This window comes from Penicillium psychrosexuale (genome assembly GCF_028828465.1).
Source record: "Penicillium psychrosexuale strain IBT 29551 chromosome Unknown utg000002l, whole genome shotgun sequence".
Taxonomy (NCBI): Eukaryota; Fungi; Ascomycota; class Eurotiomycetes; order Eurotiales; family Aspergillaceae; genus Penicillium; species Penicillium psychrosexuale.
Genome location: NW_026643187.1, coordinates 3,287,865 through 3,311,932, shown reverse-complemented (window position 1 = coordinate 3,311,932; position 24,068 = coordinate 3,287,865). Strand labels below are relative to the sequence as shown.

The window sequence follows — 24,068 nt, the reverse complement described above, 5'->3', positions numbered from 1 at the left end:
GTTGGAATGAGAACAGAGGTACACAGGTTTCGGCCAATGTTAGTTAGAGCAAGATCAATTTGTCAACACCCCGGCAGATAAGCTGTTAAATATGATATTCATACATTGCCTCGGTATACTAGCCATCGGGGGGGTCTTCCGAGTGGGGAGCTGTACAGCAGTGACGGGGTCTTGCAATGAAGCTCCAATATCGGAGCAGCCATCCGATGTTGGATGTTCGTTCGATAAGAGACGCAAATCATATCTTCGGGGTATAGAAGTATCGGCATTCTCTGCGAGCTCCACAATGTCATAGAGACCTGATTCTCTCTTTTGACTGACCTCCTTGAACGATTGAATTGAAAGTTCATAGACTGATGTTGAAACGTGCAAGTCCAAGAGAGACATCCCATATACTCTCATGATGTTGATCTTCGATAACGCCAATGCCCTAAAATATATTACAAGACGTTAATTGATTTGAATACGACGAATTTAAAAGGACGAGAATGCAGGAAATAGTAGTATCTTTCTCAAATTCAACTTTCACAATGTATGTAGTGGGTTGTAGCTGGTACAACTCGCCTGACCTGACTAACTCGGTTGGGCACGGTACTAGTGACATTGGGGCCCGTTATCTCTCTCACCTCGTTGGACTTGAATTGTCACTGAATTCGCTTTTCGTCTCATCTTTTTGAGAATCGCAGTGTCTCCAGGACTGGTTTTCTTTTTGAGGTTGAAAGTGGCTCGTATATTCGTGCGACCAGCCCCCTCGGGAGCTCCGCTTGATCGCCAATATCGTCATCGCCCTCACCTCCACACCTGACCCCGACAGCACTCCTGGCGCAACCACCACCCCGTCGGTTTCCTGATGTCCTTATTCGGCACATCTCCAGAGGATCCCTCTGCGGGTGATCCTGCGAGGTCCAAGTCCTCGCTGTTTGCTGACGAGCCGGCTACGGGCGGCTCTTCGCTGTTCGCCGATGACGACGGCGACGACAGCTCCTCTCCTTGGAATGCCCAAAACAATATCGCCAAAAGAACTGCCCGGCGCGATCTGGCTCGGACATTGCTTCCCAATACGGACGTACCTGAGAGCTATATAGACGCATACGACTTGATTCTGAATAGCGGGGACAGGGTTGGCTCTGGCATTGGGTTGACCTCTGTGCGGGAGATTCTCTCAAGCAGCGGGCTCACTGCAACTGATCAAAGCAAAATCCTGAACTTTGTTGCTTCTGGTGATCATGAAAGCTTTAATGGACTCGGTCGTGGCGAGTTCAATGTGCTATTGGCGATGGTGGGCCTAGCGCAAGAAGGCGAAGAACTCTCTTTTGATGCAGTGGACGATCGCCGCAAAAGTGAGTTGACTTTGCGCCCTCTGATATTTTTATTTATTATTCGGGATAATCCCTCTAACGCGGAGTTAATGCAGAACTACCCCAGCCAAAGGCTGGCTACCTCGACCGACTACGAAAGACTGGCGACGCGAACTCTGAACAACCATACCAGCGACCTGCTACTCCCTCGTACCATTCCTCTCCCTTGCAAACCCCCGGCTCCGCACAATCGCAAAGGTTATTACGACGAGCGTCATTAGGCGGATTGGAGTCAGATCCATGGGGCAGTCCAGAATTGCACCACGGCCACGGCCATGAGACAGGCGGAGGCATCGAACCACGTGTATCGAATGGATTCGGCAGTGTGAGGTCCACTACGAACGCGTGGACTAGCAAAGCGATTGAAGACACCACACAAAGCAACGTGGTTCAGCGGGAGCATTCCAATGGTCAGACCGAGGCTGTACAGCCTAGCAGTCTTGGGTCTGGATGGGATAACAATCACTTCAGCGGAGCGGGTCCGAGCGATGAAAGCAGCTTTGGGGGCACGGTGCCTCCAGCACTCGGTGGCTTTGGTCCAGAGGATGAGCCCCGCCACATCACACCACGACGTCGGTCTCTTGGTATCGGCCGGTCGACAAACCCACAGGTAGAGGAGACCGTAACTGTCACGTTGCTCCCCGAGAAAGAAGGCTTGTTTATGTTTCAACACCGAAATTATGAGGTTAAGTCTGCCCGGAGAGGTAGCACGGTTATTCGGCGTTACAGCGATTTTGTTTGGCTATTGGACTGCCTCCAAAAGCGATTTCCTTTCCGGCAATTGCCTCTTCTTCCCCCCAAGCGGGTTTCAGGTATGCACAACGCTAGTTTAGCGCACCTCATCGCTTACTCACAATTATGAAGTCAATGGCACTCACCTTTCAGCGGATTCATCCTCTTTCCTCGAAAAGCGCCGTCACGGACTTGTTCGATTCACCAACGCCCTCGTTCGCCATCCCGTTCTTGGTCAGGAGCAGCTTGTGATCATGTTTTTGACCGTTCCAACAGTAAGCTCCCTTTTAGGTTGTTGGGTATCAGTCGAGGCAGACAATAACTGTGAAACCAGGAACTTTCGGTGTGGCGAAAACAGGCAACAATATCAGTCCAAGACGAGTTTGTTGGCCGTGTCCTCCCACCGGATCTTGAGGACTCATTGCCCGCCACTCTCAACGAAACGTTTGAAACCGTTCGCAGCGGTGTCAAGCGTTCTGCGGAAATCTATATTAATCTTTGCACTTTACTTGAGCGATTGGCTAAGCGTAACGATGGTCTGGCTGCTGACCACCTCCGGTTCTCACTCGCCCTGCAGTCCTTAACGGAAGTCACCAGAGACACATACGCAGTGGATACCAGTGACATTCCGGCCCTTAATGCAGGCATCACAGCGACCGCTCGGCACCTCTCTGCCAGCCAAAGTCTGCTGGAGGACGAAGCTCGAGGATGGAGCGAGGGGGTTCTAGAAGATCTAAAGCAGCAACGCGATTGCTTGGTCAGTGTCCGTGAAATGTTCGATCGGCGGGATTGGTATGCACGGAACAATATTGCGCAGCTGGAACGGCGCATTGAGACTAGTGAGCAGAAGCTGCAGGATCTACGTGCCCGACCCTCGGGCACCGTCAAACCAGGGGAGATCGAGAAGGTTGAAGACTCTATATTCAAGGTGAGACTCGTATTTCAATGGCACTTACAGTAATACTAACCTTGATTGTCTACTAGGACAAAGAATCCATTGTGCAACAGCATGCTCGGGGCGTCTTCATCACAGAATGCATCCGCGACGAACTCGTTCACTTCCAGCGAAGCCAGTATCACATCAGCCGGCTGCATCAGGACTGGAGCCAGGAGCGTGTCAAGTACGCCGAACTGCAGGCTGACAATTGGCGTGGTTTGAGCGACGAAGTTGAGAGAATGCCGACGAGCTAGGGCAGCATTGGGCGTGGTTACAGGTCGTACCCGTACAGCCCATCGTACATAACAGCCCACGGGTGGACTGGAAACTGTCTTATTTGGGGTACGCGCAGGGTGCACGGTGTGCATACTGCATCCCACTGATGCAATCTTTGCTTTTTCTTTTTTTTTTCTCCCCATATTTCCCCGGGAATAATCCTTGCACATGTTTTACGATGTTGGGTTCTCGGCATCAAATTCCCCTGAAAGTTTGCAATCCTTGAACTGTTTGATTTGCTTTATTTTACTCACAATTCCCAATTTGATTGTCTTCTGTTCAATTTATATTCCAAGATATGTGTACTATATTTACTATGTACTCTGTATACTAACTCTACATGGGCAGTCCTACATACCATACTTCTTAACAGATATGGATTATCGGTAAGTTATCTTACTAAGTGTACTGTATATACCATACCATACCAGTATCCACTCCATACCGATATCATAAATGTGCCCCGAGCCCCACTAGACTATCCATATCCATACACTGCGCGCAAGCTAGAAACGCCACCGACCCAATTTCGGTCTTGGCACTTGACAGGGCTGGCCGATCTTAATGTTACAATACCATTACCTTACAGAACCCGAATCTTACACTGCCTGCAACTGTTCCGGTGAAATCAGAGACACATGCCGTATGCAGCGGATTATTATCTGATCTCCTTCTATTCTTCTTCGATATCTCCAGAGAATCAGGACCTTTCCTCATTCCCTTATAGACATCCTAGTCTATTCACGTTCAGTCCTCCGCTAAGCCAAGACCAATTCCGCTTCTAACGTGGGTCTTGAATGTCTCGGCTGACGAATCCCGCCATTTCCAAGAATACTTCCTTCTAGGCAAATCTCCCGAAGCGCGCGTTGACTCGCTTTCTTCTGCTTGGCCAAGAGCTTCCAAGACTCTTACCGAATTTCGCTCCTGTCTAGAAAAATCTTTTCTCTCTCCTCTTCTCCCCCTTCCTGTGCCTGACTTCCCTGAGGCCAAGCCTGGGTTCTTTTTTTCTCCAACCTCTTATCTAGCTTCGCCGCCGCCCCAGTGACATCCCCACGCTCTTGGCCACAGTCTGCACCCCCCACAATCTGCACCGTCACCCACCGCGAAACCGATCGGACGTGCTCCTGAATCGCCTTACCTCATTCAGCTCTACAAGGCTCGGCAACTTAGCTGTTCAATCACCGATTCACCAAGGCATGAAGAGCTACGCAGACCAACGAAGTTTGAGGGCGGAAATCATCCGGTAAATTTGCTCGTTGCGGTACGAAGCAGACGGAATCTTACAAAAGTTCCCGGATATAATACAATTGGTGTTCAATCACCGACATCCTCACCATGGCGTGGGATCATCTGGACATCGATAAGCCGCATGTGGCTTACATGATCCTGGGAGGTTTCACAGCCCTGTTCATGCTGTGCTCCTTGTTCGTCAAGGAGAAGCTGTACATCGGTGAAGCCACCGTAGCCACGCTCTGTGGTATCATTTTCGGCCCCCATGCGGCCGATTTGTTCAATCCGCATAAATGGGGAAACGTCGACAAGATCACTCTCGAGTGCTCGCGAATTGTCCTGGTCGTGCAATGTTTCGCCGTCGGCGTTGAGTTGCCAAAAGCCTACATGGAACGCCATTGGAAGTCTGTTACCTTGTTGCTGATCCCCGTCATGACGTGGGGTTGGTTAATGACCAGTCTGTTTATCTGGTGGATGGTGCCTCCCCTGAACTGGCTGGAGTCTCTGGTGTGTGCTGCCTGTGTCACGGCTACCGATCCTGTCTTGGCGTCGTCAGTCGTTGGTAAGGGAAAGTTCGCCAAGCGTGTCCCCAAGCATTTGCGTGACTTGTTATCTGCGGAGTCCGGGTGTAACGATGGTATGGCTTTCCCATTCATCTACCTATCCTTCTACATCTATCACTTCCGTCCTCAAGTCGGCGAGGTGTGGCTGAACTGGTTCTGTATCACCGTTTTGTACGAGTGTATCTTGGGTGCTGTTTTCGGCTTCGCCATCGGCTATTTTGCTCGCCATGCGATCAAGTTGGCTGAGCGCAAGGGATTGATCGATCGTGAGAGTTTCCTAGTGTTCTACTTTGTGTTGGCTGTATTCTGTGCTGGTTCTGGTTCTTTGCTGGGCATGGACGACCTGCTGATCGGATTCGCTTGTGGTGTTGGATTCAGTAACGATGGTTGGTTTACGGAGAAGACAGAGGAATCTCATGTCTCCAACGTTATCGATCTTCTGCTCAACTTGGCATACTTTGTCTATTTCGGATCCATCATTCCCTGGGAGGACTACAACTCCCCCGAGCTCGGCCTTACTCCTTGGCGGCTGGTGGTGATTGCGATATTGGTCCTCTTCTTCCGACGTATTCCCATTATGCTAATGCTCAAGCCAATAATACCGGACGTCAAAACCTGGCGAGAAGCTTTATTCGCAGGGCATTTCGGTCCTATCGGTGTCGGTGCCATTTTCGCCGCCATCCTCGCTCGAGCGGAGCTGGAGAACGACAACACACAACCATCGCCTGAAGACGAGCTCCCAATACCAGGAACCAGCAATTACTATGTTGTCAGGCTTATTTGGCCCATCACTACATTCATGGTCATCACATCTATTCTAGTACATGGTTCGTCTATTGCAGTTTTCACTCTGGGTAAACGTATCAACACCTTGACTATCACCCTATCCTACACACAGGCCAACGAGGAGGGACCTTCATGGATGAACCGTCTTCCTCGTGTGCAGTCAATCGCCAAGGGCTCCATGTCCTTCCGTAAGACGGATGATACGGATGCCTCATCGGACGAAAAGCTTCCTGAGTATCCTCCCGGTACCTTGCCCCCCATCGGCATGCCTGGCAACTTCCTCCGCCGGCAACGTGACGAGGAGGGAGATAGTGAGTCACAAAACCTCGAGTCTTCTCGTCGCAAGCCCCTGCGGAGACGTCGCCGTAAGCGTGCCGCTGGTGGCGGAGGCCCAATTAGCCAGTCTGCTATTATGCCCGCTTCTCGGCGCGCCGAGGACGAGGCCGAGGCCGAGGCCGAAGAAAAGCAAGAACTTGATCAGCGCGATCAGGCTGAGCGTGGAGCTTCTCCACCTCGTGCCGAGCGCGATCGATTCGGTCGTGAGCCGGAGATAGAGGTTTATCAAGAGGGCCACGACATGGTCATTGAGGATGAAGAGGGCAATGTTCTCTCGACTGAGGATACCTCTCATATGTCTCCGGAAGAGAAGACTAGCCACATTGAAGGGCAACGCAAGCGTCTGGAAAAAGATAAATCAGGAGAATTTGCAGCATCGGAGAGTCAACCCCACACAAAGACCGAGGGAGATGAGCTCGAGGAGAAGGTTGGTAGGTCATATGGAAACGCTCTCAAGAAGTGGACCAAGTGGACCGGACTTGGAAAGGGTCGAGCCACGGAAGAGGAGAAGGCAGAGACCGAAAAGAAAGAAAAGCCCAAACCTCGTTCAGCTCATGCATACCAATTCGGCAACACTATTATTGTTGAGGATGAGGACGGTGAGGTGATCAAGAAATATACCCTTCCTGGCGGCAAGAAGGGTGAAAAGGGCGAGAAACCCCAGAAGGAGACCACCGTCCCTGGAGAGGCTCCTGTTCGACGTGGTTTGAACCGCATGGGAACCTGGCTCGGCATGGAAGAAGAAGGCGAATCCTCCCAGGCTGGCCACGAAAAGAATAAAGACGACGATTGGACCGCCGACGACGGCATTCGATTCACGTTGGCCCAGGATCCGCAAGTCGACGCTCAAGGCATTGGCCACAAGGGCCGACGTATGAACAAGCAGGAATTCTTCGAGCAGATGAAGGGTCTTGACGCCAAGGCCCGCCGGGATCTGGTTCAGCAAACCGACGCACCAGCACCAGTTCAAGAAAGGGCCCAGCACGAAGCCAAGGAAGAAGCCAAGGCCCAGGGAAAGCAAGAGCGCCACCCTGCTGCTAACACCATCCCCGAAGAAGACACTGAAGCTATGGATTCCGAGTCCATCAGCGATAGCGACGTTAGTGACGACGAGTCTAGCAACCATCATGGTTCCCCTAACGTGGCCGCCTCACTGGCGAGGTTCTCGCGTGGCGTTGGTACCTCCGCCGCCCAAGAACGCCGCAACAACTTCAGCCCTGCGCCACCCCGTATACGGGACCGGCCTCGCCGTGATTCCGACGACGATGGTACAGAGCGTATCCCACCTTCGCGTCTCCGTCAAGCCGCTGGTCTCACTGCGCCCCCACGCCAGGCTGATGACGACACAGGCGAGACCCCAGCCGAGCGTCGTCGCCGTCTAGCCGCCTTGGGTGTGGAAGGTGAGGAGTCCGAGAATGGCGATGGCTCGGATTCGGATGATAATGCCATCGTGGAGGAAGACTCAGACATTGAGGAAAACGAGACTGGCCAATCAAGCCAGAATACGAAAAACAACCAGCCCGCCGAAACACACAAGCCATCTGAACAGTCTTCTGGATCCGGATCTGGATCTGGATCCGGCTCCAACTCCCAATCTACCTCCCGACACATCCCGCGTATTTCATGGGGAGGCGAGAAGGGACGCGAGCTTTAAGCGAGATCGATTTCTAAAGAGTCAATCGGATAGAAGAATCTCGACTTGGCTCGTCTATCCTATCCTTCGTCTCTAATAGTCGTCCTCGGCCATACAGAGGAGACATTATCGCACTCCTGCCGACTCGAGTGAATACTGGAAATGTATCTACCCAGTTTCTATTGCTTCGACCTCTTTGCCTCGACAATATACATGTATTTTCTTATCTCATCAGCTGTGCATATTAATTGCTCTTTGCATCTAATGACCTTGCTTGATCACCGTGATCGACTTGCTCATTTTATCGAGTTCATATGATTCCTTTTTTGTCCTTAGCTCGCTGTTGTTACTTGCTAGAGCGAAGCGAGTTTAACTGAACAATGCATTCTTTACATGGACATAATCCATAGTCCTAGTTTTTGCCTCCAAAGTACTTTGTTCCAAGTAGTTGTATTATCGTAAAGACCTGCATGTGTAAAGAACTGCTTATTTCTATCTACTATCTATACCTTTACCAGTAGGAGAAACAACTTGATCTAATTGACAAAGATCGAGGTATCAAAAGAAGAAAACCAGCTCCATATAAAACACGTCCATGGGAAGAATGAAAACAAGCGTATCTAAACAAAGTGCAATCCATTCCACCCATCCTACTCCATAGTACTCTGCGGCCTCATAATACCCCTCCCGAAGAACTCACTAACAACCCCGAATCGATCCCGCGAGCGAGACAGCTCCCCCTTGAACAAATCATGCTGGTCCGCGGAATCAACCTGCCGTTGGCGGATGGCGCGCAGAGTCGCATTCTTCGGTGCGCAGACGGGACACTGCGCATTGTCGTCGAGGTTGTTCAGACAGCGCTCGTGGAAGGAGTGTCTGCAGAGGAAGTGGACTGTTGGGAGGTCGAGGGTTCCGCCGCAGGATTGGCAGCGGCGGGATTGGAAGACTACTGGCTGGGTGGCTAGGTTGTCTAGTTCTTGCTGTTTGGTTGCGGTTTCGGATTTATAGCTTGTGATGAGCCGGCGGTTCTAGAAAGGATGGGGGGTTAGTTTTGCGATCCGCTGAACAGGAGGGGCGTGTTCAAGGAGCTTACGGTGGTGATTTCTTTGCGTTCGCGGTCGATGTTGTCGCTGAGGTACTTCTTCACGCGGCCCATTGTTACTACTGCGTTGTTGCTGAGCGCTTGGATCACCTGCAACGGTGAGAGGAGGCCGTCTTGGTTGATACGCTGCAGGACTGTGTCTAGCTCATCACCTGCTTCTTCGAGGATTTTCGGGCTCGAGGCGAAGTATGTCAATGCGTCGACGTAGAGTTGGGGCTCGTCGGGCCCGTACCGGCGTAGCGCTTTGATGGCGCCCTGTGTATCCTTTGCTGAAGTGAAGGAACGGAAAATGTCCAGGCGGAGACCTTCTTGCTCGCGAACAAGGGTGGATCCTTCCTTGAAATTTGACAGATCGGAGAGGAGAAGCACGTTGGATGTGGAGATCGGAATCTAGGTGGGTTAGATATAAGGCGATGAATGGGCGATGGGACAGCTTACGTCTTTCCCTTCAATTAGTTTCTTGGCTTTTGTCTCCCATTCCTGTCTTTCGCCTGCATCCTTTTTCCCCTTTGCTGTGTCCAGGTACATCTCAAACAGTGTTGTGAAAAGATCAACCTTGGCGTCCTTCTTCAAGTCCGGCTGCTGCACCAAGGTCTCGAGGAAATCGATGAATTCTTTGGGATGATCCACAAATGCAGAGAAGGCTGTTCGCGGCTTGGGAATGTGATAATCTGGCGTCGAATTCTCAACCTTGTCTTCATTTGCCGCTGGCTCAGGGATTTCAGGCGTAGGTTGTGTGCCAACATTCATATACCGCAAAGGAAGAAGGGCAGCAAGACTTTGCACTGTGCTGGTCGTCTGCTCTTGAGGCTCTGGTGTCTGTTCTACCTCCGTGCGTGGTCGGTACTGGCCAGAATAGTAAACCTTGAACAGCTCCGCTGTCCGCTCGGGGCAATGTGTTAGCAATACTCGAGCGTACTTCATCAAATTGTGATAGGCCTAGCACTTATTAGCTTGTTTCCCCCGATGACGCAGACGCAGATTAGACATACCAGTTCAGCATCCAACCGCCAAATGTATTCCACTGCCTCAGCATACTTCTTAGAATCTTCGATTAGGATATCAACGACCATGTCGTTCTCGCCATGCTTTGTTGCTAGGTAGGCTGCTTGCTCATAGTATCCGCCTTGACGGCACATTGCAATAGCAGTTTCAAGATCAAATTTCAGCTCACCAGGAGCTTTGATAAACGAGTCTAGCTTGCTTGTGTCTTTGAGTTTAGCGTAGCAGTTCAAAAGAAGCGTTGTGTGATCAACCGTGGCACGGCCATGGTCGTGTAGCTCTTCAAGATACTCGATCAAGTTGTGAATACGTTGAGTGTCCAGGTACTACATCAAAGTTAGTAAGAGAACAATGCCGAATCCCAATTCTCACTGACTTTGCGAATGACCTGAGAAGGTTCGGTGTTATCAATGGCCCGGAGATACTGCTGCATAGCGGTATCATAGTCGCCCCGCTGGTACAAAAAGTCACCATACTTGCGGTAGATAGCATTCTGTTGGAGCGGATCAATCCCAATCTTTTGCGCAAGATTAATAGCAAGGATGTAGAGATTGCGCTCATATAAGATTTCGAGCTTTTGCTGGAGGGTCTTCTCCCTATAACGGAAGATCTAGAACCGGTTAGAAGAAAGACCAACACAAGATCATATCATTCACATACCTTGCCATCTGTCGTAAGAAGAAACAAGTCACCCCATTCCATGAAAATACGTTTCATAGGTGACGCCAGCGCTTCGCTATGCGCGATGAACTTGAGGTCGGTATCGAGAAGCGTGAACGTAGTCGTGCCAAAAATTTCCTCGGCGGGACTAGCACCGTATTTCCTTAGCGGATCGGACTTGCTAGTCCCAGCCTTGGGCGGACAGACGAGCGCCACATAGTCACGAAAAGCATCAATAGATGTCTTCGGGCCCTCGAACGCATAGCTCGCACCACGACCTCGCGGACCGTAGGTAAAGATCGCCTCATCCCGGGCAATTAGAACATCTCCGCCCTCTTTATCCAGAGTCATGCAGCCCAAGCCACAGCCCGTATCTTCCAAAACGCGCGCAGGCTGGCCCTGCCCTCGCCCGGCGATGACCAATGTCAAGATGCGACTCGTTGTTGAAATGTAAAGGGTGGTGACGGCGCCGATTTGGGTTTCAAGTCCGGTAATGGGTTCCTCGGATTCGAATACGATCCGTTGTCGCGCGCCTCGGTCGTGGATTAAATCGCCTCGGATGATCGTCACCGATCCGTTCGCGAAACCCACTGCTACCTGTGAGAGGTCGTCGACGGCTGCGAAAGCCGATATCTATACCATTATAAGTAAGTATTGACCATTTTATTCTCGCTTCGGATGCCAAACATACCGGGAACTGCCTCCTGGCATTTTGTACGGAGACCGTTGACAGACACCGCGGGCCTCCATCTTTTTTCTCCGTATCTAGAGCCCAGACCTTCAGAACCGGCTCGTTGGAAAGATCCTCCGCGACGGTCACTAGCAGAGCGGTATCGTTTATCTGCCGCATGTGCGTAATGGAACCGGTATCGTGAGCCTTGAACGATCGCACGACGCGGAAGGCCGAGGAGAGGATGTGGACAAATCCATCGGTAGTGCCAACGAAGAGGTTCGCGGAGCCAGTGCAGATACTCGAGAGGTCGCTCTAGGGGTGACTGTTAGATACGCCGTGGGCTGGAGCAGAGGGAGGTCGAGGCCTTACATCGAAGATTGAGGAGCTGTCCTCTGGTAGCTTCACCGGCGACACGTCGATGAAGTTGAATGCTTTCCACTGTTGCTTCTGTCAGCCATTATCCATTAGTAGGAAATTTCGGCATCTTACTGATGTCAGCGCCATCTCGGCTCGCCATTAATTGAGACGGGTGGAAGGCGACGGTGTGGTTCGGAGCTCTCCCCGCTGGCGCTCGGGCCACTTGGTTACTAGAGTCGATCTACGGATGGGCGCTCATCAACGTACCTGCGCTTACTGTTCCTAAGCAGAGTAGCAGGACGCTCTAACCAAACAGTAGAAATCATAATTTGGTTTTTCGGTGACTGTCCTCATGGTATCCGGGAAACAGTACTGCCTGGTTTTAAGATGAGCTTTCACGTTGATTCTGTCTAATCTAGTTCGTCGGTTTGAATACTAGCCGATATACATGCATCCTTCGCTCCGATACTATACAACAAACACTGTATAGTATGTAGGTCTTGGCCCAGTTGCCATAACTACTACTATGGGGCCAGCAGGATTCCGGTTAGTACATTAGTCTCGGACGACCTTCCTCTTATTCTTAGCATCGACTGATGGACTTTTGTTGAACCCATTTCGTTTCATCATTTTACCTATCAGGCTACGTTAACTTGACTAGGATGTAATAAGTCTCTTTTTGCTTCGTAGTTACCGGAGTTTAGGATGGAACCAGTATCTTTGTTTCGTAGTTAGCGGAGTTTAGTACTCGCACCGGATGGCATCGGCCCATATTATATATAGATGTCCTCCTCCCCCCCGACCAGCAGCACACCCCTCCTGACCTCAATACCATCCTTTGAGAACAAACCATCCATCCATCCATCATGGCTACCACCTCCCGGATCTGGCTTATCACTGGCACCTCGTCCGGACTTGGCCAAGAGTTGGCTAAAGTGGCCGCTAAGCGCGGGGATCGCGTGTTAGCCGCCACACGGACTCCGCATAAATTAGCTGAGCTCGAGTCAACCAACCCTAATATCAAGGCTGTCTACCTAGACCACAACGAGCCCCCAGCCCAGATCCAAGTAGCGGTCGAGACTATCCTAGCTGTCTATGGAACGGTCGACATTGTTGTCAACAATGCCGCCTACGTGCAGACAGGCATGCTTGAAGAGGCTACCGCAGAAGAGACTCAGCGTCAGTTCCAGGCTAATACCTTTGGCCCTCTGAACCTTTACCGCGCCCTACTACCACACCTCCGCGCTAAGGGGTCGGGCACTTTGGTTACCATCGGCTCTATGGCCGCCTGGTACCCTATGCCTGGCTGCAATCTCTACAACGCCTCTAAGGCCGCTCTGCGCTGGATCGGACTTGGGCTGGCGGGTGAGATCTCCCAGTTCGGTATCCGCCACTGTTTGGTCGAACCGGGCTTCTTCCGCACCGAGTTACTGAATCCGTCAGCCAATCTTTCTCAGACCGCAAAGTCCTCGCGTCTATCGGCCTACCAGGAGGTAAACAATACCACCGACTCCAACTTCGCCGCCTTTAACGGCGCCCAGCTGGGTAACCCCGTGAAGGGCGCGCAAGTTATCTACGACGTCATTACCTCCACAGGAGTCGCCGAGGGGAAACCCCTGCCTGCTCTCTTGCCCTTGGGGAGTGATGCCTGCGATGAGATTAGCAAGGCCGCATCTGAGACCTTGGCAGCGATTGAGGAATGGCGGGCGATTAGTTCCTTGACGGACTTTCCCAAAGGTTCGTAATTGTGTACCTAGTGTCACGGGCTTCTCAGGAATAATGTGATTTAAAACAGAATGAAAATGACAATACTAAGCCAGCACGATACACCCAGCTTAAATTACAGTACCCTTCCTTATCCGCATGTTTTAAAGTAGGTGAGTGACTGGGATAGACACCCGGTATGGCCAATGGCAGAAGAGGCCGCTTCTTAACCACAGAATGTGAAGCGACTGAACAAAAAATTCAAATATATGAAGTAAAGTGAAGATGCTTTCAAGCCGATGACTAAAAATTAAGTGGCTCATGGCCAATGGCGAGAATCATAGCGCCGTTATCTAAATGGCCGAGGAATTGAGGATAAAGGAAGTATGGTTCCATTTGATTAGGCTGTGCAGTCTATAAGTCTTATAATCATTTAAACCTATTTAAAGGGGATTGATAGGGTGCAGATTGCTTGACTCCGTGGTCTAGCAGTATCTGCACGATCTTGTCGTGTCCAGAACGGCTTCGCTACCAAGCTGAAGCTCTCAACACGCTATGGAAGATAAGAAAATGGGAAGATGGGAAAACCAAGAAGTGAGGAACTTAGTGGCTAGCACCAAGGAGTTCTCGTTATTGAGATACATCCATGTTTAAAGGGGAAGGGCGCGGGTCAGAAGTAGGAATTGCGTTGAAACTCCTGCTTGGCCGAGCGCTGCTCATGAAATCAAAACTTTGTTGAAGCCAACTACCAGCATCCGCAATTGCCTGACTGAGGTTGAAACTCTCCATTCCCTGGTGAACACCTTGTCCATCCTGGCCTGTTGTTGGCACCGATTCGCTTAAGGTGAGTGGTAAGGACGCAGCCTCTGTGGCGGATTGATAAGTTAATTGATGATCCAACTGCTCGGCCACTGATCGTGAGCTTTCATCATCTTCGCTTGATTGGGATTCCGCAGTGTGATATTCGTAGTCGAGAGATGTTGATTGACTCCTAGCAGAAGGAGAAGGGCTTCCGATATTGGCCGTCCTTTTTCTCTTGGAGCCTCTCGCCGTAGGTGAACCTGAGTCTGGTCTGGATGTACGCTGTCTCTTCTCTGTGCTAAAAGCGTAGGGTGTAGCTGCATCGAGCATGAACTGCGTATTCATTGCTTGCGTCATATTTCTGTTCATGGGTTTCAAGTTCCGATCTTGACCAGCTTGCTCAGTGCTGAAATTGAAAGGTGTAGCTGCATCAAGCATGAATTGCGTGCTCATTGCATGCATCCCATCCTTGTTCTTGGATATCGAACTCCGTTCTAGATCACGTCGAATTGACTCTTCTAGACGGTAGAATGGAGTGACATTTGCTGAGCGAAGTGAAGCATCAGGTGAATGCACTGCTCGGTCCGAATCCGGTGTCTCATCGTGAAATTCTGGACTGTCCAGGTCGTCTTGAAAGGACCTCTGGGCATGCAAAAGGGCAGCCAGGGTCGAAAGCTGGGTATCGGGGCTTTGGGGTGAGTCTTGTCCTGGGTCTACTCTTGCCAAAGCCGTCGAGTGCAGCGACGTTACCCGGTCTGACACTCCCAAGGGGGGTGGTACTTGTTGTGCAGAAGGGAGATCATCGTAGGTGTTATGCTCAGTTGATCCAGAGTGATCTGTGTTTTGGAATGTCGATGTATCTTTCTCAGTTGTAATATCTTCCGCCACGGCCTCTGTATCGGCGGCACCTTCTGCTGCGGCTTCCTCCACCCCAAGATCATCCTCTATGAGATCATCCTCATCTGCAAACCTAGTTTCTTTCGACAAGGTCTTGTGGCTTGCATCTTTCTTGATAGAGTCCTCATTTTGAACTGGAATTTCTTCAGGAACCGAGGGTTCAAGTTCAAGTTCAAGTTCAGGCTCGGGCTCGGGCTCAGGTCCAGGTTCAGGTTCAGGTTCAGGTTCAGGTTCAGGTTCAGGTTCAGGTTCAGGTTCAGGTTCAGGTTCAGGTTCAGGTTCAGGTTCAGGTTCAGGTTCAGGTTCAGGTTCAGGTTCAGGTTCAGGTTCAGGTTCAGGTTCAGCAGGATCCAATGCTTGATCCTTAGCGGAACTAGGACTGGCAGGTTCGAGATCGACTATGGATTTTTCTTTCAGAGGGCTGTCTTCTTGTATAAAAGTCTCTTCTTGCAAGATGCTTTCATCTCGCATAGGGGAAGTCTTCTCCTGTTGACTAGAACGTTCACGGGGCCACCTCCGGTATTCAAACCTCGGCAGCTGAGAGGAAGAATCAACGATTCGGAGAGACGGCTCCCGGGGCGAATGAGAAGGAACAGTAGGGTCCTTAGGTGAGTTCAAGGTGGCCCGAATGGACCGTAGAGTAGGTTCCTTCGGTGAATTTAAGCCGGCCCGATTGGACCGCAGGGATACGTGCTCGTTCGAGTTCACACGAGCACTCTGGGCTGTCTTTGCTGGAACAGTTTTGACGGTAGGGCATTTTTCTGGCGATGCCGGCGTCTGTGGAACCTGGACCTGAACAGAGCGCGGTCCCAGTCGACGAGCTTTATCCGACTGACGAGAAGCAACGGATATTGTTGGCGAGCTCGGCGGTTCAAATCTGGTGAAGTTCAAGAGCTTCCGATCCTTCTTCAGCCAATCCGCTGTCCTAGGCGGCATTAATGACTGATCATCCACTGTCGCCGATGGTGGTTCCTTTGATTTGGTGGGAGACCGTCTCAACGTTCTATTTTGCCCAGTATGCCCCGAGCGCGGGGTGGGTTCCTTGGGCTGTCTCCGTGGCGATTTAGAGGGTGAAGAACGGTCTCCGATTTGCACAGAGGTCCTAGGGGAGTTCCAAAATGTCGCTGGAATATCCGGACGACGAGTACCAACTGATAGATCCTTTCGGTATTTCGGGGCCTGCAAATCAGTTTCCAGGACCACCGGCTCGGGAACATTTGTCTGGCGAGCTTTCACTGGTGCGCCAGTACCCCGCGTCCTGTTTTTCTTCCACGGATTCGCCCATCCATTATCAAGCGGGCCTCGGAGCGAAGAGGAGAAAATAAACAGCGGTTTGCCCTGTAGATAAGACTCCGCCAACTTCTCGACCCGCTGACGCTTTGCAGCTCGGGCAGCATCATCCAGCTCGTCATCCGAGGCAACCAAGTCATCTAAATCTATATCAGATGAGGGCGGGCATGTTTCGAGAGAGACCGGGGAGACAGGCCGTGGATAGGGCATCGGGGCGGAGTTTCGAGCTGAGCGGACATTAATTGTTGGGTGGAGAAGCCGCGGCTGTCGGACGCTGCGATGGGAGGGTTTTAGGTGGATGCTTGGAGGCTGTATTCATTTCCAGCACAGACATAGACTGGCCATGTGCGATTGATACCAGGCAGATGCAGCAGAGATGATGGTTCGCGAAACCACTTAACGCGTTTTGATGCCCCAGCAACCTTGAGACCCACGGGTGGGGAAATATTATGTCATCATACCTTATCCCCTAATCCCATAGTAAATTTTGACCGCCTGGCTCACCGCAATTATTTTGCACTCTTTATTTCTATAAAAAAACTACGGAGTACAGATTGACTAGACAAGGCCGTGTGGAGTAAATAAAGAATCATACTGTAGATATACCCAGAAATAAAAGAGAACATAGTCCGCCACTTATACGGCAGTCTTTTCTAGTAGTCTTTGTAGAAATATTCTCAGAGATTAGATCGTATTATCATAAAATATTAAAGCCGATGACCTCATGCAGGGAATGGCATCGTTTTCTCGACGATTTGTATCCTTCCCTCTTCATCAAAATGGTAGAGTGTATAGTTCAACAAATTCCGCGTCCTACCCTGCACATCCATAACTGACGACACACTAAAATCACATGTGCGATGCTGGGCTGGTGGGATATGCCCCGGTTTGGCCAGCAGCTCATATACCTGCGAGACCTTTTCTGGTGTGGTGTCGGGGTTCTCCTCTAGCCCAATAAGAATTGCCACGATATGAGCGGCCGGGGTGCACATGAACAGCCCTTGTGCCGGGGGAGCCTCCCCCATGTACCGTAATGCCTGGCGGCGTAGTTGGGGGAAGGGACATTTGAGCCCTGTTATGAAAAGTGGAAGGAACACGCCCATCTCAAACATGAATGGTGGTTGCTTCCCTTCCGAGCTGCGTGTCCATGCAACCGCGGTGGGGGCCAGGTCAATGATCTGGGCGAATTCAGATTCGTAGGCATCATATACACTTTGATCAGGGTTCAGCATGGCCTCTGCTTCGATGAAGACACTCGTATATGTCATTAGAAGAAGCGCAGTTGCACCGTCGAGGTTCGAGGTATGCATAGGGTTCAAGTCTGTAAAGAGGCGATACCATTGAACGAGTCGGGTTTTCAGGTGCTGTTGTCTGGCCACCAACTCCGATACCTCGTGCAGCCGGCCATCTGCTGTTCGGTGTATATAAGCTTTGGAGTCAATGTTAAGGGCCTTCATCTCGGCTACAATGCTACACAAGACGTTCCTTGCCTCTTCGATGGATTTGAATTGCTCGTCTGGAACAGCCAAATGAAGATCGCAGCTTTCTTCAGGTAGTCCATTGGTGAGGAAGACCCATGTCCCCAAACGGCGAAAGATAGGCTCGAGGGTTGCAATAGTCGAAGTTGCTGTTGACGAAGCACTGAGAACCAGCTGCGCACCATGTTTGTACAGGATCTGAGCAGCTTTGCGGCTTCCCTGTAAAAGCTCAATGGCAATAAAGAGAATGCAGCTGACCAAGGACACCGTCAGGTCCGCTGTGCCCTGATTAATACGTTGCTGTAGAAGAGCCAGCGAGCGCGAGTACCAGACCAGCGCTTCGTGATGGTACTCATGTCGTACCGCGGCGGGATCATTTATAAGCGACCACGGCGACGTCTCATAAATGGGAGGTCGCTCGTAGAGCGCGCTAAGCGAGATGATCGCATCCCAGATAAGTGGCTCTACCCGGCATATTTGGAGGACGGATCCTCTCCAGAAAGCCTGGTCCAGGACTCCTGAAAGTGATGGGCCAGCTTGGTGGAAATAATATTCGAAAGAACGACGCTCTCGAGATCCCTGACTTGAGTAGGGTGTGATGTCTGGCTGGGGTCGCCCGATAATAGTCCTTGCATGACCCCCGCCATAGGCGCACCGCCGTCCTGTACTAGTACATCTCAGGCAGTGTGGTTTCTCCTCTCCACACTTTACGCGGCGAATTCTGCGAATCAAATGTCAAATACGGCTACTAATCGAGTTTCTAGGGGGCAACTGACTTGCATGTATCGCACCCGGTCTTGGACTTGGTGCCCCCGAGGCGCCCAGGGCGCTTGGCAGACGAGCTCATGGCCAAAAGCAGGAGTGGACGATGGCGGTATCGCCTGCTCTATCCTTGTCCGAAATACCTTTTTATTCACGTGACCCCTTGTCACTTTTACCCAATAGTATTCTACCACTTTTGAATACATTAGGCATCCAACTTCAGCAGTTGCGATCATGACGAAATCATAGGGCAGCTATAACTATTCTAATTGCAAGGTTGTCATATATATATCGTGATCTAGCAGTTTACATACTAAGCAACCCTTGAAGAAAGGTAAATCATATTCACACGAAGTATAACTCTGGATAATCAAACACCGCATAGGCAAAGGAAAGAATAATGAAATCTTAGCCTTGACCGAAGTCACTAAGTCGAGGAAAGGAAACTAGAAAAAGTCACACTCCAATTCAACATCACACCACAGCAAGGACATCAGGCGGGGGGTTACAAAAAAAGAACGCTAACAATCGGAGAAACATGAAATGACATGAGCAGGCAATTTGTCTATGACACAGATAATCAAAGTCTCAAAGCAGGGTATCAAAGGCGGTACGCATGTTGCGAGAGAGACGGAGGGAACGGGTGCGGGTTATTGGTGCAGATACACATGCTTCGATGGGAAGAAGGGGTGTTGTTGCCTTGGATTGTTTATTCATGATACACGGGCGCGCGCGAATGCGAAATAGGAGTTGGAGAGATGGGAGCAATATATGGTGGTGGGAATGGTCATTAAGGGGTCATCATCACGGAGTGCTCGGTACGCTCCTTCATTCGCATGGCTTGGGCTTCCAGAGAGCGGGCCATCAGTTTCGTCACTGCGGGTAGGTGTTAGAGAATCGTTTTGGTTTGTGGAAGTTTGGGGATGGCTGAAACTAACCTGGCCAGACAGCAGCTCGTTCCAAAAGACTGGCTGTCGCAATCAATATTTTACATCCGTATCCTCCTTCCACAAGACTGGGTAGCCGTTGCACAGCACTCAGCGCGGACATGGAATTTCCAGTTTGGTACTGGCGCTGCATTTTCATCTCAATACTCCGCAAGATCTCCTTGATCTTGTCCACTAGCTTGCAGTCCTCGTCTTCTAGTAGCATGACTCCAGGTACTTGAGTCAAGTCGACATCGTCGCGGCCAAGGATACCAAGGTAGGGGCCCACCCGTTCTTGAACAGTAGTGATCCACTCCGCGAGCACCTGTGCACAATCGAAAGCACACAACGCGCACTGGATGGGTAGTTCACGCGACGAGAACTCGGCAAAAGTGTTACCAAGACGATCCGACATAGATATAGAATCTGCTGCGTAGAATGCTGCTTTGCGCAGGTGCTTTTCACGCTTAGGTTGGCCCATCTTATATATATTGGAGAGAGCATGCATGGGATCGTCTTGTGTCGGTGTCTTGGAGATGGCTAGATCTGATACTCCTAAATCGGCGATGGAGTCTCGTCTCACGTCAATGTGACCCGTGAGAGACGGATCGACAACGTCGTTCATTGCAGCATCTGAGTGCTGGAAAATCTCAGTACCGCGTGCGAGCTCATCCGCCATGCCATTCCAATCGCGTTGCCAGAACGCCTCTTTGCATCGGCCTAGGTTGACGAATAGACGAACATAGGCCAAATCTAAGAGGGGGATGCTGTCTGCAGACAAAGGTCCAGCCCCGAACGGATTCGGTCGCTCTAGGCTGTGGACAGGGTTGCTGGCCCATGCTGCTTGCCATGCCCGTAGAGCGGGCTCGATGTGGGCTTGCATAGCATCGGTCTCCTGCGGTGTCCATTGTCGGCCCATGTGCCTTTGGCGAGTTTCCCAGATATAGTTGTGTAGTGAGTAGATGAGTACCAGGCAGCCGAAAGTACTTGGGCGGTTTTCAGAATTAGAGAGATCGTCAGAGTTGTGGAACAAGTTCGCCGATTGATTCTGCTCTCGTTGGCTGGCAATCAGAAGAGACGTCAAAGCAGTAGAAAAGGACGAGGTTTTTGTTTGGCCGCCCATCTGCTTCCAGGCCTGGGGTGATTCGGCTGCCCAAAGATCCTCTTCACAGGGAAGATCAAGGCGAATTTCCGAATTTGTGAGTGCCGGTGAATGGTTGTAGGCGGAGACGAGAAAGCTGGAAAGAACAAAGATAGCGTAGAGGGTACGTTTCCGCTCCTCTCCTATCTTCCAATTTAGCCAATCTCGGCGCTCTTTCGGTTGACTAAACGACGAAGACATCCAGTTTTCCGAGTCACCAGCAGAATCATTTCCGTTTTTACCAGCAACAAGATGATCTTGCGGCAGGTTCTTGGGGTCCAGGTGATGTGTCAATTCGGCTGCGCGTGCAAGACTGACCAAAGCAGCACAGTGTGTACTAGCAATGTCTGCGGATGTCTTGTCACCGCAGGTATGGCCGTATATAACGTTTAAGAGCATTGCCTGTACCAACCAAAGCGGGGTGTTGTGTACTGAGCTATCGCGGGAGGAATGTGAACGATTGAGAGCAGCAGACATGTCGGCCTTTCGTCGTTCTTCGAGGTATAACTGAATCATCTTTTTCGCGGCGTCGAAGAGATCCTTGGAGGCGGCAGATTCGTATTCGTACAGAGCACCAATAGCCGCCATGGAGAGGATCAGGCAACCCCCGCCTCCAGCGACGCCGGTCGAGCTGAGATTGAGGTGTCCGCTTGGCGTGCGCAGGTTGTTTGTATACTGAGGAGCTTGGAAATTGAGCGTGGGGATATGGAGAAACGGGATGTGGGGGTGGAAGTAGGTGATGTAGGCCGAAATGTACCGTTGTAAGTCCGAGGTGCTGGGCAGTTGACTGGAGCTGTTGAAGCCAGTCGAACGGGCGAACAACTCGCGACTGTTTAGAAGTCCACTTGCGGGCTGGGAATACTTGCGATGATTGAAGCCAGTGGGGGTCGACATGCTCGCTAATAGAGCCTGTCGTGTGGAGTCTGTAAATGTATCCGTTGAGACTGGTGAATGTTCATTTCGTAGGGCACTATTCGGGAAAGGAACGTTGAGAGGATTAGGAGATTCTCCGTTGGTTGCCATAGAGGGAAACATACTCTGAGAATGTCCTCCCATGACGGGCTGGCCGACCGAGGTCATAGATGGGGGGTAGCGTACGTCTCAGAAAACGGATTCTGGGCCATTAGAGACTTGGGAGACACTGTCTCCGGGGGAACCCCAGATCGTTCAACGTCGTTGGGGAAAAGTCGAGGGCAAATTGGTTGGCCGGGTGGTGTGCAGTGAACGCGTTGTGCCAACCGTTAGAGATAGGAATGCGATTCGGACCATCCAACATGGCCTCGCTGATTCCGCTCTGGCTACCCGTGCTCATTGCGGATGGCGATGACTCGTCAATGACTGAGTCGTTGCCATTTCCCATAACCATGCCTGTGTCAAACCCGTTCATCCAGTCAAAGTGCATATCTTCATCCATCATGGGATCCGCAGTGGTTGGAAGTCCATTGTGATAGTGACCGAACGGAGACGAGGGCGAATCGTTGAAGCCTTGTGGGGATCCTGCAAAGTGTAATTGCGCTGGGTTGATGGTGCTACCGTGGCCCATCAGCATGCCATCGATACCCGTGTCAAAGCTCCCATACACGGGAGCAGTCCGAAGTCCTCCGGACATGTCCATAGGAAGTCCGGAAGTTTCGATCTTCGCGAGGCCGTTCATCGAAGTGTGTCCAGAGCCGAATCCCCTATAGTCCATACTTGAGCCGACCGAAGAACTAAGGCTGGGGTGATATGCGTGAGTCGATTGGGTGGGCGCAGATGACGGATTACCGGCACCGGGGATACCCAATGCCGCCCCCTCAACGTGGCTGATGGTGTTGGCCCTCGGGCGCATCGAAGAAGACGAACTGTTGGCAATGGAATTCTTGCGAACGCGGTTAGCACCGGGTGCGGCGCCCGTACTCTCACGGCGACCGTTTCTCGGTCGGGAAGATGGCGTGGTGGTCATGTGTAGCTTCTGCTGGTGTCGCAGGAGCAGATCGCGCCGAGCGAAGCACCGCGCGCAGTCCGGACACTCGAATGGCTTCTCCTTTGTGTGGGAGCGCTCATGGCGCTTGAGGTGCTCCAATCGCGCAAACGAGCGACCGCAGGTGGTGCAGACGTGGGGCCGAGGCTTATCTGTTTTAGGGGGCGGGATGTTGCCATTGGCACCCATTTGACCGCTCAGGTCGGTCTGCTTCTTTGCGTCCTTTGGAGCTACATATGGTAAGAATTGCACCGAGGGAATTGTCTTTGCGAAACTCACCAGGCATATTTCCCGGAATTTCGTGGATACTGGCAAGGTCCACCACTTTTGGATTATGGTCCTGATCTTGTCCGACCATAGCATCAAATAGCATTCTAGTCTTCAGAAACTCCTCACAGACCAGAGTCTTGCTCACAGGTCTCGGAGGTGGCGAAGTCGTTGCGACTCGGGAAATTGCTAAGAAAGAGAGGTTGCGTCAATCGTATGATTGAACGAAGATCGCGTCTGGCACGATATTTGAACTTTCAAATTTGTACAATGTGCCGCATCAACGACTGTTCCATCCAAATGACATCAAGTCAGCATGTGTCTTGAATGATGCGTAGAGGGTTGCTATCACAACGACCCAAGGTACCGAGGCTATCAGGAACCTTGTCGTGAGATAGATGAAGGGGACCCACCAATATAAGGCGAACAAATTTACAGTCGGTCTATCGAAGGATTCGGCGTGTGTTTGGAGAAGAGGTTGAATGAGATTCGATTAATGCAGGATATGAGGACCTGAGACCGGTATGGGGGGTACGGAGCCTAGTGCTTGACGTCTGTTTGGAATCGGCGACATCAGCGAACTGCACCAACATGAATGATACTCAGCCATCGCACTTCGATCAGATCACTCACATCAGACTGGCGGAGCTAAAGCAGTGACTTGTATATGCTTTTAAACTCGGGGATCCATTGAGCGAATTGATCTCGCAACTTGGAGAGAGTTGGATAAGCCAAAGATAACCGATGGAGTGCAGATAGGCAATTGTCGATAAGCAATGAGAACCCACGACAACACCGGGGAAGCGACGATGATGAAAAGAGACGGATGGCAGGAGAGGTGGAAGTAGTTGGGAAGTTCGAAATTGCCTCCGAAGGTTGAGTATCCAGAGTCGTTCTACAGCAGAGCGAGAGGTACCTGGGCCAGGGTACTTACATACACCGTTGGCAGTGGCAGTAGTGGCGGGTAGAGAGGAACCGGGAAATGCTGGGGGAAGTACTCTGGAGGTACCGGTGATAAGGGGGTCCGAGGACAAAGGTACACCGAGGGTACATACGAGGCAACTACCAACCAGGGCGATGTCAGGCCCAGACAACCGCACAGCAGACGAGTGACGGACGAGTCAGCAGACGGTACCGATACAGAGCGCAGGTGGTGGATCCCCGACACACGGGCTGATCGTCTCTGCCAATGATGCC

The 24,068-nt window shown here is 51.2% G+C and overlaps 8 protein-coding genes across 8 annotated transcripts; 3 read left to right on the top strand and 5 right to left on the bottom strand.

Moving 5' to 3' along the window:
- Positions 1-850: 850 nt before the first annotated feature.
- On the top strand, positions 851-3,281 carry mvp1 (sorting nexin Mvp1; the record flags this gene model as incomplete). The annotated part of the gene is made up of 5 exons (XM_057183369.1): positions 851-1,340; positions 1,415-2,170; positions 2,223-2,365; positions 2,425-3,018; positions 3,075-3,281. 5 exons carry the CDS (start codon positions 851-853, stop codon positions 3,279-3,281), a joined length of 2,190 nt encoding a protein of 729 aa, XP_057044819.1.
- A 1,357-nt stretch (positions 3,282-4,638) lies between these two features.
- Positions 4,639-7,872, top strand: N7518_002440 (Na+/H+ antiporter Nha1; the record flags this gene model as incomplete). Its single annotated transcript, XM_057183368.1, has 1 exon — positions 4,639-7,872. One exon carries the CDS (start codon positions 4,639-4,641, stop codon positions 7,870-7,872), a length of 3,234 nt encoding a protein of 1,077 aa, XP_057044818.1.
- Positions 7,873-8,501: 629 nt separating this feature from the next.
- On the bottom strand, positions 8,502-11,792 carry N7518_002439 (tethering complex subunit PEP5; the record flags this gene model as incomplete). Its single annotated transcript, XM_057183367.1, has 9 exons — positions 8,502-8,879; positions 8,945-9,343; positions 9,392-9,892; positions 9,946-10,281; positions 10,332-10,565; positions 10,616-11,248; positions 11,307-11,600; positions 11,658-11,726; positions 11,778-11,792. 9 exons carry the CDS (start codon positions 11,790-11,792, stop codon positions 8,502-8,504), a joined length of 2,859 nt encoding a protein of 952 aa, XP_057044817.1.
- Positions 11,793-12,511: 719 nt separating this feature from the next.
- Positions 12,512-13,390, top strand: N7518_002438 (SDR family oxidoreductase; the record flags this gene model as incomplete). Its single annotated transcript, XM_057183366.1, has 1 exon — positions 12,512-13,390. The coding sequence occupies one exon, from the start codon at positions 12,512-12,514 to the stop codon at positions 13,388-13,390; it is 879 nt and encodes a 292-aa protein (XP_057044816.1).
- Positions 13,391-13,979: 589 nt separating this feature from the next.
- Positions 13,980-16,547, bottom strand: N7518_002437 (uncharacterized protein; the record flags this gene model as incomplete). The annotated part of the gene is made up of 2 exons (XM_057183365.1): positions 13,980-15,181; positions 15,428-16,547. The coding sequence occupies 2 exons, from the start codon at positions 16,545-16,547 to the stop codon at positions 13,980-13,982; spliced, it is 2,322 nt and encodes a 773-aa protein (XP_057044815.1).
- Positions 16,548-17,059: 512 nt separating this feature from the next.
- N7518_002436 (Zn(II)2Cys6 transcription factor domain-containing protein) lies at positions 17,060-18,662 on the bottom strand (the record flags this gene model as incomplete). Its single annotated transcript, XM_057183364.1, has 2 exons — positions 17,060-18,536; positions 18,592-18,662. 2 exons carry the CDS (start codon positions 18,660-18,662, stop codon positions 17,060-17,062), a joined length of 1,548 nt encoding a protein of 515 aa, XP_057044814.1.
- A 691-nt stretch (positions 18,663-19,353) lies between these two features.
- N7518_002435 (uncharacterized protein) lies at positions 19,354-21,724 on the bottom strand (the record flags this gene model as incomplete). The annotated part of the gene is made up of 2 exons (XM_057183363.1): positions 19,354-19,453; positions 19,516-21,724. 2 exons carry the CDS (start codon positions 21,722-21,724, stop codon positions 19,368-19,370), a joined length of 2,295 nt encoding a protein of 764 aa, XP_057044813.1. The 3' UTR covers positions 19,354-19,367.
- Positions 21,725-21,767: 43 nt separating this feature from the next.
- Positions 21,768-22,977, bottom strand: N7518_002434 (C2H2-type zinc finger protein; the record flags this gene model as incomplete). Its single annotated transcript, XM_057183362.1, has 2 exons — positions 21,768-22,834; positions 22,884-22,977. 2 exons carry the CDS (start codon positions 22,975-22,977, stop codon positions 21,768-21,770), a joined length of 1,161 nt encoding a protein of 386 aa, XP_057044812.1.
- Between the last annotated feature and the right edge of the window lie 1,091 nt (positions 22,978-24,068).